Genomic DNA, 16,705 nt, shown 5'->3' with positions numbered 1-16,705 from the left:
ATGAGGGTTATTTCACTGACGGTTGGCAAATTTAAAGTGGGCAGGGGAAGGAGGGATTAGGAATTTGTTGATTATGTAACTGTTGATGAAGATGCTCAAGTTGTTCCTACTTAGTGCATGATCTTTAGCTGAAGCACACCCTTCTTTATTACATATCACTCACCAGACTAGTGATGGACAAGAAGAAAGCAATTGCATCAAACATCAGAGGCCTTGTCAACCCGAAGAAAAAAACGCCAGGTCTTGACATACATGCATAGGCATACTGTAGAGGTGGAGTTCTAACAGGGACACACCTGGCACCAACTGTCGCCCCCTCCATTTGCCCAAGCATGGGGACACTTCACTATGCATTCTACAGTACATAGTCAAGGGGTGTTGCCATACTCATCAAAAAGACTCTACACTTCCACTTACTATTGCCTCACGCAGACCCTGAAGGTAGATTTCTTAACATAGAATGGTACATATCTCAACTTGATCAACTCTTATCCCCCTAATGTGGACTCCCCTGAATTTTGTTTTCTAATCCATGCTTACCATCTACAGACGGAGGTCTGCTTGCAATATTCTTTGGAAGGGGGGCTTCAACTTGGTCCTTAACCCTACACTTGACAGCACCAACCTCACATGAGAGGACCACCCATGAGCCGCCAAGGTGCTAAGACACATACTAGATATGGGTGGCATGCAAGATGTTTTGAGATCTAAATATAGAGAGGATAGAATATACTTTAACTGTTCAACAGTGAATGGCAGTCACTTCCGCAAAGTTGTCTGGCTTTCCCCCCATGGACCACAGAGATGCAGCATCTGTTTTGCACAATATCCGACCACTATTTGGTGGTTTGTGTGCTGGAGCTGCCAGGGAATGCTACCGCTACTCGATCTTGGCGCTTTCCCATCAGTATACTGCAAGATGCGGTCTTCATCAAAGATTTGCAAAATGCTATTACCGAACCTTTTGAATGTTATTATTGGTGCTGTCCCCCAAATTGCGACAGTATGGTAAACTTTCAAGGCAAACATTAGTGGATTCACACAGAGAAGATATGTTGGAGTATTTCATTTGATTAGAGCACGATTACTGCATTCAGAGACAGAGATGGCACGACTGGAGAATACTTATGCTGTGACCCGAGATCCACATACACTTTACCAACAGGATGACATCACGCTGGAATGTAGGGGTCTACTGTAGCGAGACACAATTCATGGCCAGAGATGCCAGAGCCAGACTATATGGAGAGGGTGACTGAACTAGTCATATGCTGGCACGGCTGGTGTGGAAAACGTGCACCAATGACAAAATACATTCCCTCAAGTTGGATACTGGTGATTAACGGGAGACCAAGCTGCTGTTTTTCATGAGTTCCACTCTTACTATTCGAACCTATACACTAGCAAGGCGCTCCCCCGAAATTCTCATATAAACCAGTACTAAGAGGAGACTCCCATGGAGTTCCCTGCTAGAACCTTTAACGGTACAAGAAATAACTGTGGCTGCTGAGGGCCTTGCAGGGGGTAATTACTGGGCAATGATGGCCTTACGGACGAATTTTAGAAAACATTCAAACACCTTCTAGCGCCTCACCTGGCTACCATATACCAAGAAGCAATAGACCGCGGTGGAGTTCCTCCGACCAAGCGGGAAGCAATCATCACAGTCTTGGTAAAGATGTGCAGTAATTGTTAGCAATGCCATGCTTACAGATCACTTTCTCTCCTCAATTCAGACAGCAAGACATTAGCATGCTTCGCTGCGAATACGCTCCCCCCCAGGATGTCAGGACTGATACTACCCGAACAGTCAGAATTCGTCCCCAGTAAGGCAACTTCTAATAATCTGTGCACTTTCTTTGCTGTCATGTTGGAAATTCAACCAGATGGTTACACGGTTGCAGTCCTCCTAGTTGCCAAGAAGGCATTAAATTCTCTCAAACGGCCATTCCTATTCATTGTTGTCCAGAAAATTGGCCTCCCATTTCAATTGTTGAACCTTATTAGGTTACTATATACTAACCCAGCTGCCTGAATCAATTAATATTGGCAGAGATATACAACAAGGATGTTCCCCCTTCCCCCCCTTTTGTTTGCATTGGCCCCTGAGACCCTGATGACCCAACTCTGGGACCACCACATACATAGAGGTCTGACATTCCCCAATAAGCGAGTACTACTGCCACTCTATGCGGATGATCTCATGCTGTATGTTGAAGAACCAGACACATCTCACTCCACTTATAGGTGAAATTACTCGATATGGGGATGTGTCTGGGATACACATCAACTGGGCTAAATCTGAAATGTTTCCACTAATGGATGCTGTTAGTACACCAGAGATTCCATTCCCCCTGAGTTGGTGTGGGGTATATGTGTGCTATTAGGGATGTGACTGAATAGGAACTAGTCCCAAATCATACTACATAGCTATGGCCCAGCATTGACAAAACTACAGGAACAAGTGGAAAGATAGATTACACTACCCCTTCTATTACGGGCCATAATTCATTCAATGATAATTCTTCCAAAATCTCTATACCTTTTTCACAATATCCCAATACCTCCAAACCAGACTTTCTTTTGCCACATACGATCCCTGCTCAGCAGATTAATCTTGGCAGGCCGTAACCCACGGCTGAAATTGGAGACATTAACATTTCTCATCTAGCAGGGTGGGGGAGGCATTGCAGTCATGGACACGCAACAATACTTTTATGCCGCACAGTCAAGCTATATCACCTCTGACTAATTGCCCATTAACCCCATTTTGGAGACGAGTGTGATGCTAAGATTTCAGAACGCGGGCCTAACAAAGGTGGTACAACTGTTCATAGAGGGTCAGTTTTTATCCCTTGACGACTTCAGAGGGAAACGGATTTTAACATCCCTAGGTACTTTTGACTACACATGCTTATGTCATGCGACATTGCCGGTTTGGACAGAATTCCCTCACAAACCCCCAGAATACCATCTCTCTTCACCCCACCCCCTTTACCAAAATGATCCAAAAACAGACAAAAGGGACTGGCTCTCTGTGTTACACAGATTATGTACTGAGACCTCCCCGTACAAAGACTTCATAGCCCTCAATAAGTGATGTCTAGAAACAAATATAGCTGTCATCTTAGATATATAGACATACTGCTGAAGTCAGAGTAAGTTTATCTCCATCAATTATAGACACAAACTACTTCACATCAAATTCCTACAGAGACTGGACTGCTCCCTGCACTACCTACATAAACTCGACCCAGAGAAAGCAATGACATGTATCAGATGTTCAGTTGACCCTGTTGGTTTCTTCCACCTGCCGTGGGACTGCCCACCTGTCAGCACATACTAGGGGCGATCCTTTGAACCATCAAGGAGATAGATGGGTCCCCTTTAGAGCATAAACTTTTGCTTGCACTTCTGGGAAAGACTAAACATCTCCCACAGTCGACAAAGACTGGAGATTGACTGGAAGATGCTGCTCTCCCTTTTTTAACGTGCAGAATATTATGCTGAGCTGCAACTGATCCAGTCACGTTCACAAGTTATCTCAGAACCATTGAGGACTTATCTCTTGTCACTACCTCCTGCGAATGCTGGGACCCGGATAGACCACTACTACACAGACAAACACCTTTTGCACTAATGGCGTGCTATTTGTACAATGCTGATAAATGAGTACCTCCTACATGTTCTTGTCAACTTAACTGCACCTTTTATCAATTGTTAATTTGATGTCTATCCTTTGGCCTGCATTTTGCTAATTGTGTAGCCAGCTATGAATCTCCATAAAACCATGTGGATTTGTTGGTCTGAAAATGCCAGTAAATAAAATTAAGAAAAAAACAAAACAAAAAGAGAATGATGTCCTCACTGAAAATGAAATGGATTCAAGCCATTCTGCGACTACAGGAAGGTCCATGGATCCTCAATAGGTATTCCTTTAGAGCCTGGGCTCAGGATATGACTTGGACATGTGACAAGCGTGCCTGAATGCACCTAAAGATGATTTGTGATCAGGAGGCGAAGCTGTATTTTGCTGGCCCCAGAAACGTTGCAGCCTTGTGTAGGTCCCACGACCACTTAAAGTCCTGAGCTCCAATTCATGGGCCTTCCCGCTCCCAGTCGCTTGGTAAGTTCAAACGCAAGCATAAACAAAGAAATGGGACTCCACACCATTCCTCCACTTTGACTCTAGAAAGAGTTGTAAGGGTGCTGAAATGCCAGTTGCACTCCATCAAGGCAACAGATCCAGTTACTCAGATGATTCTGTTGAGCTCCAAGTTTCTCATGGGATTAGCGTCCTTGCAGCAGATGGATGTCTTCAAAGAGGCCATGCTGCAAATTTTCAGTGCACTTCATTCTCCCTCTGGCATGGCCTTTTGGCCCTATGGAACCACAGAGACCTCCAGTTGGGTTACAGACAGGGGGTCCCTTCCCAGTGCAGTCTATCCCACTTGGGTCTCTTTACTGGACCCGTACTGACTCAGCTACAGACTTCTATTCCAGTCCCCTGAAGCCAGTTCCGATGCCACCAGTGTTGAAAGATAACCCAGTGCCACCACCGATGTCAGGTCCTGAACCAAAGCTCATGCTCAGTGGATGTTGTGGTGTAGTCTGCTCTCATACACCCTGACTCTAATCCTTTAACTCTACTGTCAAGCAGCTGTCCGCAGAGGTGCCATTTTCTTTTTGGTTATGTTATTTGTATTGGTAAAGTGTACTATCACCCACAATGGTATCCTGGTACTGAGCAGGTGTGTGCGCTCAGCCCTGTCTGTGTGATAGGATGGTTAATTGAAAAGCCAGGTCTTCAGATTCTTTCGGAATTCAAATAGAGCAGAGGTGGCTCTGATGTGGAGTAGGTTGTCCTCCTCATCTAGTTCTGTGTATGCGTGAGATGTGTGCAAGTACGAATCCTGCAGAACTAAGGTGTATGGGTGGTAGGTGGAAGGCGAAGAGACTGTTTAGGTAGGTGGGGCCTGAGTTGTGTAGTCCTTTGAATGTGTGTGAGGAGTTTGAATTGAACGTGTTTGTGCATTGGGAGCCAGTGTTGTTCTCTTAGGAGTAGTTGATGTGAGTTTGGTGTGGAAAGTTGAAAATACTAAGTTCTGGATGGTTTGCATTTTTTAGTGAGCTGCTTGGTGATCCCAGCGTAGAGGATGTTCCCGTAGTCCAACTTTCTGGTGACTAGGGTATGAATAACAGTTTTTTCTAGTATTGCCTGGGAGCCGTTTCAAGAACATCCTCAGCATATTCAGGGTGTGGAAGCCGTATGCAGTGACCATGTGTTGACTTGTGTCCTATATCCAATTTCTTGATGATTATTTAGAGGTTCCTGGCATGGTTGTGTGTTCGAGTTCAGCCAACCACCAGTTTGAGGCCCATAGTGAGGTGTCCTTGCCTAAAATCACTACGTCTGTCTTGTCGGTGTTGAGCTTGAGACAGTTGGCTTCATTCATTAAGCGACTTCAGTCATGCGGGCTGTGAATTTGTTTCTTATATTGGAGGTCTTGTCCAAGAGGGAGAGTATGAGTTACGTGTTGATGGCATAGGAAAGGTTGTTGATGTTGTGTGTGATGACATTCGCCAGAGGGATCAAGTATGCGTTGAAAAGGGTGGGGCTGAGCGATGAACCCTGAGGCACTCCACAGATGAGTTTGCGGACTTCCAAGGAGTAAGGTGTGATGGTAGAAGGGAGATGGGTCTGACTATGATCCAGTGCCAGCAGAATGCATCTCATGATATTGATGATACTAAAGGACCTGCATGCCCCCATCCCTCCTTAATTATACTGATGATACCTTATATGATGACTAACAGAATTGTCAGTGGGCTCCTACCTCCCCTGAAACAAAGTCTGACATATGGGCCACAAGCAGAAGTAATTGCCTATTTTGCATCGGAGGTCTGAACGGCAGTAGAAGTGCTAGAATTACAGCTGCCCACCTCTAACACTAAAGAAAAAAATAGTTTTGATAGGAATTCTTCAGTCTGGGCCAGGAAGATTAGAACCCCTACTTACATCTAATGACATCCTCACAGATGCTTTGGTAGCTACCCTGGTCGAAACCATGTTCTTGCACATCTGTTAAGAGGTAAGACTTTATAGACTGGTGCCTGACGACCCAGATTTTATCACCAAACACCCAACTCGAGAGAACCTTATTTTCTAGGGTTTACCTGTAAGGTGATTCGTATTTCTTTTCCAACCACTCCTCCATAAAGAGAATCCTAAAGTATTGCTGTATTTGGCAAACGTAAGATGTCTTCCATCATTCTGCCACTGCAATCTTTAAACAGAGTCTGTGTCTGTCTTTTAGGCTGGTACAATAACTTCAAAGGAGAAACTCCCACACAGCCAAACATATATTTTGATGTATTCAATACTATATATTGACAATGACTCATACAATATAATAATAATTCTTTATGACCTCTTTTTTATTCTCCATAAAACTAAACAACATTACATCGTTGTAGCAATCATTATTATATCATATATTTATAAATAATCTCTGTTGAAACTTTCAATCAGTAAAACAGCATATCCATCATACCTCAACATCCACTACCACACATTCACTCACTATCATACATGCCACATTCTCACTTCACACATTCTCTAATAAATCTCTAATCTGGTTATACTTTTATAATTTCAAAATATCAACATAAGATGCTATCAGAACAGGCTTTGTACATTTGCATGTGACCATTAACATTTCTGAACAATTATTTAAATTCATTAATTTCTTATTTGTTGATACAATCTTCTATTGTTCAAGATTTTATTCTGTTTCTTTTAATATTGTGGCTTGAATCATATGTTACAATGCTGTGACTTCAATTTCTATAATTTCTGTGGCTTCAATTATGATTTCGATTTCTTTGTGTGTTTCGGCGACCGAGCACCTTCTTCAGGAAAGCCACTCTAATGGTACATTCAATAGATTCTTAATCAATCCAAACTCCCCCTCCCCACTCCACAGTGGTTAAGACTTTCTCTCTTGGAGCCTGCTGATATAAATTCGTTATTTTTGCAACACACTGTACTCTAGAATGCAGCCTCGTGACTTCAGGTGGCAGTGTCAAAATCTTTTTAATGTGGGATCTGTTTGTCTATACATGTTTACAACATTTTCTGCTTTTAGGAAGATGAAAAGGTGGGTTTAATACAGTTAATAGCGTGGTATACTTCTTAATTTGTATTGCTGCTTTTCAGAAGCAAACTGGAAAGGCTTTCTTTGAATAGAAAATGTAAAATTGAGTTACTGTGGGAACATAATTTTCTTTTTGAAATAGACATATCGGGATCTTGCCCCCACACATAGGGCTATTCAGTGTTTCTGAATTTAATTAATATATACAGTTAGGGCTACAGACAAATACATTTTCAAGACCAAGGGGACTGGCTTGCTTTTTAAGTGCGGAACTACAGGCATCCAAGTGACAGTAGTTGTGGCCTGGTAGCTTCACACTACAAATGCAGGTTGCGTTTTCTTCCAAGTAGATGTGTGTTTCATTTTCAAAAAGGTTAATTACTACAAGTATTTCTCCTGTATTTAGCAATCTTGCTGTCAAGTCTCAATTGCCTTAATGTATGGGTTTCTATTTTATTTGTTAGCACTGATATTTCGCTTGGAAGGGAGGATTCAGGAATCGCTTGAACTTTTCCAGACATGTGCAATTCTCAATCCCCAGAGCTGTGACAACTTGAAGCAAGTGGCTCGATCGTTGTAAGTGCTTGCCTTTTATCATTCATGTGACTTTTCCATTTTCTGGCATGTCCTAGTTAAACTATTCCGCTATAAAGCTTTGTCAACTAACTTCTTGTTTTAGGTGGAGTCCTTTCTTTGTATTGTTTTATTAAACGTTTAAGAATTGATTTAAATTACAGGTAAAGTTCAGGTAAAGAATCGCACCCCTTCAGGGAAAATTGACCCAAGATTGATTAATCTAGTAAACACTTGCAAAGAACCATCTGAATGCATCCTTACGGGAGTATGCAGAGAAAAATTATTATGTATGTGATATTGGATAGTATGCTAGGCAAGCAGGTCCCAATCACAATAAAGTCTTACACCAACATAATTCCTAACCGGTACGTTGTACAAATGGCAGTCCAGGTGTACAAATGACAGTCGTTTAACAGGATTACTGTATTTTCAAAAGATGGCAATTGGATTTTTGATTCTGACCATACCCCTTTTAATGTTTGAAACACACTACATGGCATTCTCCAGGCTTTTTAATGGGTGATTTCCACTTCTTGAAGGTTATTTCTTTTGATTGAAAATTCTAACCACAGATTCCTCGTCGCTAGAATAATCTCATGAACAAGACTGGATTTTCAATGGCAATTGCTCCCACGCATCTATTATGTGGCACTGTCTGACTCAGGCGTCCTTGCAGTACCCTGGGAGAGAGGACACAGCCTGCATATAGGTGCCACCTCTGCAAACTGACATTGGATCCTTTCTTTTCACCTCCCTTTTACTTCGATCTGCAGGTTTACTCCCAACTTCGTTAATTGTACTGACGTCAAACTTCAGTGGTAGAGAGTGTGCCAGGGAAAATATATTTCCCCCCAAGACAACATGTTTTAAAACATGCTTTGATTGCAGAAAGCAAATGTCACTCACAGATCTGCAGAATGTGTGTTCAATCGCAATTTCAAGTTGTGTGACAGATGCATCTGCCAGAACCTGCCTGAAGTCAGTCAGGGATGGGAATCTTTGAGTCATGAAACATAGGAACAGTTTGCATGTTAGTCCTTGATTCTGCTCCAAATTGCGTGGCCATTCACACACAAATTTTCGATCTCGATCCAAGACTGTGTAAGTCTAAGTCCAAGTCACACCATAAGTGCAAGAAGGCTAAAAGGCATTTGTTCCCTTTATTCCACTCCAGAATAGGCAAGAAGCCATGCAGTCTGCATTCAAAGGCCCATTCCTCAGTAGTTTTCTCACTCTAATAATGTTCTGAGGCTGGTCTTGGTGTGCCATTGTCATTGCCATTGTCAGCCCTGCAGCACTTAGAGGTTTTTAGAGAGGCTGCGATTTAGGTCTTCAAATTCCTGCCAGCTCCCTCTGCAGCGCCTTCTGGCACCATGGATTCTCTGGGACCACTAGTCTCACTTCCATTGCCGGATCCTTCCACAGCATTGTAGGGCCCGCCTCCAGCTTCCTTGCTATTGCCAGCACACAGTTCTAGTCTAGTCCATGAGTGCATGCTGGCCTCGGCCTCCCCGTTGCTGGCCCCAATGCTGATCTCAGACCAAAAGTAGATGTCAGCTGTTCTAGACGTATGTCACACTATGAACTCACCAAAGTCCGGCACCCAGCATTGGATGATCCACAGCCTCTCCCTTGAGAACAATACTACAGGACAGTGGGGGGCTGTTTGGCTCAGATTCTTGTGTAGTTCAGGGGGCTTCAGAATATACAATGCAATGAGGAGGCAACAACTTGCTCTTCCCTCATTATCGTGATTCTGGATTGTACGTGGACTTACAGAATGCTAGTGGGTTGGACTATTATTCTGAGACTGAATTAGAATCTCCACTAGGTCTACCTACAGAGGAAAGTGCTTCTTGGTGGTGGTTGTCTGCAAGGCAGCTTAACTTATTTGGTTCTTACTTGGTTTAGAGCTACCCAAGGTTGACACAAAAGCAAACTGTTAAAGAAAATCTTACAGCCTGGGCCTGCTGCGTCAAAGCCCGTGCTGCCTTTCGGTGAGGCTATGATTATTTAATGGCTGCTTAAATGAGGCCTTTGTCAGACTCCTCCAGTCAGTTATCCTGTTGATAGATGATACATGACAGTCCCTGGTGATCCAGCCTCTCTGACTTAGTACCCAATCCCAAGAACGTGGTGGTTCTAGCTTTCACAAATAAGGTCATACCTAATAAGATCCCATCTGCTCTGCCATATAGGCAGGCCGAGCATGTTGCCGCATTTGGCAAAATGGTGTTCTCACCAGATCGGTCCTTAAACAGAGTTTTTGCCCTGGTTCAATGTACACACACCCTTTGTGTCATGGACAATGAGGTCTTGTCAGTTATCCCTGAAAGGATCAGGAACATCCTTACCCAAACAATTCAGAAAGGACAGAACGCTGTGAAATCTTAAGAGTTGCGTTCAAAACAGCAGACTGTGTGTGCCAACTGATGGCCACCAGTGTCTTGATCAGGGGTGATGCCTCGTTGCGAGCTACAGGGTTTTCAAGCATCCTTAATGGACATGCCCTTAAATTAATCCATACTTTGAGAAAAGGCTGACTCTGTGCTTGAGCATTTTAAGGATAGTCTTATTATGGCCTACTCCTTAAGCTTGCTTTGACTGGCCCAGCAGTTTCACTAACAATATAGAAAATAATTCAGAGGCTACTCATGGGGTCCAGGTTTTAAACAACAGTGAATCTTGAACCATTTCATCAGCAAGCCTAGACTTTTTGTAGCTCCAGAGAATGTGGAGGTGACTGTGGCCTGAGGCACCACCAAGAGCAGCACTTTTGCTCCTCATCCGCCGGAGTGACTTGTAAGCCAATTGACTTTCCCTTGTAATACCATGCTCAGCAGGTGGGGGGAGCAGTGTTTGATTTTTCCTGCCCAGCTGGAAATCCATCACTTTTGATCCGTGGCTGCTGTAAATTGTTCAAAAATGTAATGTTCTACCATTTTTATTACCCCCTTCCCTTGGATTCACCCATTTCTACTTGGGTATCAGTGGATCATGCCGTTATATTTTTGCAGTAAGTCAAATAGTCAAGTGGACCGTTGAGAGGGGACCGTAATTGGGAAAGGGGAAGTGGTGTTACCTCTGCTCTTCCCGGTGCCCAAGAAGAATGGAAAGCTCAGGCTGATTTTGGCTTTTTGTCACCTGAATGCTAGCCTAGGTACTTTCTGCCCTGTGTCCCTGGGAATTCAGTGTATCCGTGATGTGCCCATATTGTAGTCCTGTAGATGCTACTGTTGGTTCGTGATAGGGTCAGAGCATTTCCCATTTCCCATTTTACACTTCAACATTGCCTCTCTTCCTTCATGTGTTTGCAGAGGTGTTGGCAGTGGTCGCAGCACATCTTCACAGGTCAGGGTACATATGTTCCTGTACCTTGTCAAGTGGCTCCTCAGTGCAGGCTCTCCGCAATCAGTTGCAGACCATCGCTGAAAGAAAATTGCCCTCCTTTCATCTCTGGGGTTTTTCATCAACAAATTGAAGTCCTGTCTGATGCAGATGCAAAGCACACCCTTCATAGGGTGACAAAGTGACATTCAAAGTGTTCCGACACCAGGAGCGTATCCAGGACATTTAGGATATGTTCCTGATGTTTCATGCTTGGGTCTTTTTGAGGTTGCTTCTGAGGTGGCTAGAAATACCCAACTCATTCATCATCCTGGTACTGTGTGTTCACTCGCACTTGCAAGCGTTACACCAAGGCTGTCGGACAACATTTATTCCTGAAAGGAGGCAGTCTTTGACTTTCAGTCGTGGTTAGTGAATACCAACTTGTCATTTGGCAGAGTGTTCTTTCTACTTTAGCTAGAGATCACTGTAATGATGGATGCATCATCTGTGGGTTGGGACTGTCACCTGGGAGAGGTGGCAATGAGGAGTATGCGGTTCCCAGTATAACTGATTCCCTGTATCAACCTCCTGAAGATTTGTACTGTCCGGCTGGCACTGAAAGGCTTTTCCTATCCATCAAGGGACACCTCTGTAACCTTATGGTTAGCACAACAGCCATGTGGTACTGCAACAAGCAGGGTGGTGAGTAGTCTTGAAGCTTGGGCCAGGAAGCACTGCACCTTTGGAGATGGCTGGACCATTGGGGTAACCTTCCTGGTAGCTAATCATCTGACTGCGCTGTGAACACCAGGGTGGACGAGCTCAGCAGATGTCAGCTAGCAGATCACAATTGACATCTTCTTCAGAACATCTGTGACCAGTGGGTTGTGTCCTGGTTGGATCTCTTTTCCACTGCTGAGAGCACAAAGTTTAGTGATTACTGCATGTTGGAGTTCCCTCCAAGACGGTTCTAAAGGGATGCATTCCATCTGCAGTGGAGCAAATAACCTCTGCACGCATTTCAACAACTGCCCCTCCTGTCTTGAGTTCTGAGGACAGATCAGGCCCAAGTCATTTTGAAAGCCCTTCATTGGGCCAGGAGAGTGTGGTTCTCCGACCTGTTGAGCCTTAGCATTTGCAACAGGGCTGAGTCCTACACCTGAATTGCCATAATCTACCTACATCTGTTGAAATAGAGTGATGACAGTTGAGCAGTTTTGACTTATCTGCTGAAGTCGTTGAGAGCATTCTTATGGTTCCGTGCCCATTGACTACATTCAGTTGGAGGCAGTGGGAGAAATTTGTGCCGTGCTGTAAGGATTGTCAGATTGATCCCCTACAAGGCAAATTTTCAGATGCTCAGTTTGTCTTAGCTTGGGCTCAGGAAGTCTTTGTGGTGGACACCGTTAAAGCTAATAAATTGACCCTCTTAGCCTTTTATGTCTGCCTGGCAAACTTTTAAAAAAAATTAAAATCATCTGTTGTGATGATGTTCTTATAGGTTTCCACCAAGGCCTTTCATGATTTAGCGCCATGATGCCTTGTCTTGGTAACTGTAGTGCTTTAAATAATGATCATTCACTCCATTCATTCATCTTACCTCAATGGGAACTTAACTTTGTCCTCACATCTCTAATATGCATGCTGTTCAAGCCTGTGAACAGTTGCTTTCTATGTCTCCTCGCTATCAAGATGTTTTTTTCTTGCTACAGTCACTTCTGCAAATTGTGTATTTGAGCTGCGTCAATATCAATGCGACATCCATGCACCACTTTCTTTCCTGACAAATTGATGCTGAGAACCTGGGCTTCCTTTCTGTCGAAGACAGTATCCTGTACATAAATACATGCTATCTTCTGATCAAGAAGGAACCCTGCTAGAGCATCTCATCTCGTTCCATTCAAGCCTTGACATTCAGGGTATTCTAGACATCAGCCAGGGTACAACATGAATGTCCATGAATACGTTAACCAAGCACTATTGCAAAGAGGATTCTTTTGTCTAATTGGTCCTGTAGGACTTTTTGGTTCAAGTCTACTCTTCATTTTGGGAGGTAGTGCTTTGGTATCTATTCTAAAGGTGAGGAGTCTCTGGTTAAAAGAATCTACCAGAAGAACATGTTACTTACATGACCCTCTTTCTGGTGGATAATCTATGTAAGCGCAGATTCCTCACTGCCCTCCCTCCCTTCCTTATTCGTGGTGTGAACTCTTGTACTTGTTAAAAACGCCCCAAGTTAGTTTTTGTCACACTGTGATCTCTCATTTTTCTTGATCATTCTGCAACTGAGGGCATAGAGGAGTGCAAAACAAAAAGTTGAACCCGTGCGCAGGAGTGGTGCTTGAAAGCAGCTCTGAGCTTTGATTTTTCTGGCAGCCCAAGCCTTCTGCAGAAGTCCGACTGTACTACGTGGTGGCACAAAGGAGCAATTGCTGTAGAAAATTCAAATCTGGTCTGGGGCGGCCTGGGATTGTTTTTAGGGTGAGGATTCTGCAGTTGGAATATTCCCCAGAAATAGTAAAACCAAAGGTGAGTCAATAGTCTATGGATGTACGTTCGCTGAGGCACCAAGGCGCTAAGAACCCCAAAAAACTGTTATCTAAGGTGAACAACAAAAGGAAAATTAAGATAAATATGTTTTTAAACCGCTCTTACATTCTTGTAATTTAATTAGAACTAATGAAAAAGGAAAGGGCTTCCATGCTTGCAAGTACTTGTTCTGGGAACCTTAAGCTGGCAGGCTTGAGCAAAACAAATTTCTTTCTCAGTAACACGAAAATATTTTTTTTAATCTAAAAGGTCAGACGAATGTTTATATACTTCCCTCTAGAAAATGATCACAGCTTTGAAAATGATCTGCTTTTTTATTGGCAGCCAATGACATGGGCATAGAATATACAACATTTGTGATCATGGGCAGTTTACTATGCCGACTGGTATCTTTCAGAGTGACTGAAGCTTATGTAAGAGTCTATCAGAAACCCTTAAATGGATAACTTTTCCATAATATAGTCTTGACTGGATCAAGGCATTAACAATGGTTACATGATGGACAGGGATGATTACAGGCAGCAGTGAAATCAGAAGTTTCAGTTACTAGAAAACAGATTTTAGAGACGTTGGTCACCTAAATTTTTAATGATAGTTTAGCATCTGTCAGCACTCTCCAGTGACACACTGGCAGGGAAGGTGCAGGAAAATTGTTCATACTTTCTGGCAAGATACAGAGGACAAATGATGCTACCTGAAAGGACACCAGTCTTCTCTGGATTTAAATTCAGAAAGTAAGTAGCTATCCATCAGCGTATGGTGGTTAAGAAGCTTGGACAATGTGAATTGTCAACCTGATCAAATGATACAAAATTTGACAATGGAAAGATCAGTTGGGTGTTGTTCGTGTACACAAGCTAAAACGTGTAGAATACCAAAAGCAATTTTGTTAAAGCTGGCATGTATATATGGAATAGGGTGGGTGGTAAAACAGAACCCTGAGGTACATGACAAATGAGAGTTTTCACTGTCACATGGTATGGCAGGATTTGCCAACATTTATTTAATGTAAACCACTCTAGTGCTTTACTGCCACAATGTTAGCCAGCCTTGAGACTATATTAGTATGATCAATGGTGTCAAAGGCGACTGACAAATCGAACAGGACTGGGATGCCCACTCCACCTTTATCCACAATTAAACTTAGAACGTCAATGACTGACATTATCACAAGTTACTTGTTACACAAGTAAGCTGTTATTTTTAGTTGTACTTCTGTAAAACATAATTGTTTCATGATCACGAAAATTCTCCTGGCATCTCCTACCACGAAGTATAAACCCCCTAAAGAAAAGTGGATGAGCACAACTAGGGTGAGATTCATCATTGTTGACACATTTTGCAGGACAAATAGGACTTAGAACAGCATGTAATCTGTCTTCCGTAATTCCAGCACTGATGATGGACTAGCAAGCCTCTCTACAATACAAACTGATTGTCTGGGCTATGTTGAGGACCCCTTTCCATATAGCTTTATTTTCCCAATGTAGGACCCTGTGTCTGTAAAAGTGTGCTTCGTGTGTTGAGGTCTATTGAGTGTGGGCAGTGGAAACCATTTGTTTCATAGTATGGAAAGTGAAATCCTCAGACCAAAAATGCAGACTTCTTCTGTGCCACCCTGAAAGTATGGTTGGATAATGCTTAAAAGTGGAAGAGACTAATACAGCATTTGCTTTTATTCTCAGGTTCCTGTTGGGAAAGCACAAAGCAGCCATTGAAGTGTACAATGAAGCTGCCAGATTGAACCAGAAGGACTGGGTGAGTGTAAAATCTTTAGTCCTTCTCCCTACCCCCCATGCAAAGTGCATCTCTGCCTGTGGAGCCCTCCTGGGCGAAAACACCTCCTCTCTGCCAACTCATCCCAGAGATCGAGGAGCTGCTGTCACAGTGCTCACATGCTGGATGAGCACATCGCCTTGTCCTTGTAGATAAAGGGTGAGGTGCTGCTTTCACTTTTGCTACACCCTGCCAGAAAACAGTGCTGTCCTCTTCTTTTCTTAGAACCAGGAAATAGCACAATGCACACTGCCCCACGAGGCTCTCTAAGTTCAAACACAATTTTCCAGGTATAAAAATATTACACAATAAATTATGTACACCTGTTTCTGAGTACTCGTACTTTCGGCACTTTAAGAACAGATGCAAATTGAGACTAAGTGAATTGTTCTGGGCAAAACAAGTTCAGTCAAGTGGGAAAGCAGTGATCCAAGCCTTGGTCTCTTAACAAATGTGTCACTGCAGTTTTCGGTTGTGTTATTGCCTACAAGTTAGTTGTTTTAACCTTCAAAGAACAGTTTTTGCCCATCAAGCTTAAAAATGCAATGCAATTATAAAATTCTGAGCATATCCATTCTTTGTGCCCATACACTGTATAAACACTTTTTTATTGCATTTATACCCTTTGCTGGCACTCCTTGGCTTTGAACACGCTCTTAGGAAAGATAGCCTTGTTCTAAATATCTAAAATGATGTTAAAATCAGTTTGCTCACAGAAAAGGGATCATTGCATCATCAGAAAAGCGATACTGCTCGCACACAGGGGGCCCAAGGTCTCATCGTCTCACAGGCTAAGAAGCACACACTTAAAAACAACAGAGCATTACACTGACTGTCGTCCCCTGATGGTGCATTGCTCTTGTGAAGTAACAGCATTCTCACTGTAACGCTCTAGAAGGTGGGAGGACTGATCTTGCTTTCCTTGCATACAAGATGGAAGCTTCTTTCTATTATTTTTACGCACATAGATAAATCATTATTCTGATTCACATCACATGCCAAGGAATCCTTGCCCTCATAGACCCTCCGCCCCTGTGAGTATCATTCATATGCCTTCTTCTCAGTTCCTCTTTCCTCCGGGTTCATTGGACTTCTGGCCAAAATCGTAGGACATCAACATAAAACAAGCAATTGGGCGCCTAGACACGTTACTCTGCGTCTCGAATGCTCAGGCCCTGTCTGTTACACTGCCAATCAGCTTTCTGTAGTTTAGGCCCCTTTCTTCAGTTAAGGAACTTAAACCCCTATTGTTGCACAGCGTGTGTGGTCACTTCAATGACTTTTTTGTGGTTGTGAGTTTTGGGCAGCATGTGCCT

The 16,705-nt window shown here is 43.1% G+C and overlaps 1 protein-coding gene across 2 annotated transcripts in view; it reads left to right on the top strand.

Moving 5' to 3' along the window:
• Nucleotides 1-16,705, top strand: part of BBS4 (Bardet-Biedl syndrome 4) — a 317,463-nt gene that overhangs the window by 96,677 nt on the left and 204,081 nt on the right. For both annotated transcript variants that reach the window (XM_069222250.1, XM_069222249.1), the window contains exons 5-6: nucleotides 7,622-7,733; nucleotides 15,299-15,371. In XM_069222250.1, coding sequence (XP_069078351.1) covers nucleotides 7,622-7,733; nucleotides 15,299-15,371 — 185 coding nt within the window. The remainder of the gene's footprint in view (nucleotides 1-7,621; nucleotides 7,734-15,298; nucleotides 15,372-16,705) is intronic.

This window comes from Pleurodeles waltl, chromosome 3_1 (genome assembly GCF_031143425.1).
Source record: "Pleurodeles waltl isolate 20211129_DDA chromosome 3_1, aPleWal1.hap1.20221129, whole genome shotgun sequence".
Lineage (NCBI taxonomy): Eukaryota > Metazoa > Chordata > Amphibia > Caudata > Salamandridae > Pleurodeles > Pleurodeles waltl.
Note: the sequence above shows the minus strand (reverse complement) of the source record. Positions and strands in the feature narration are given on the sequence as shown.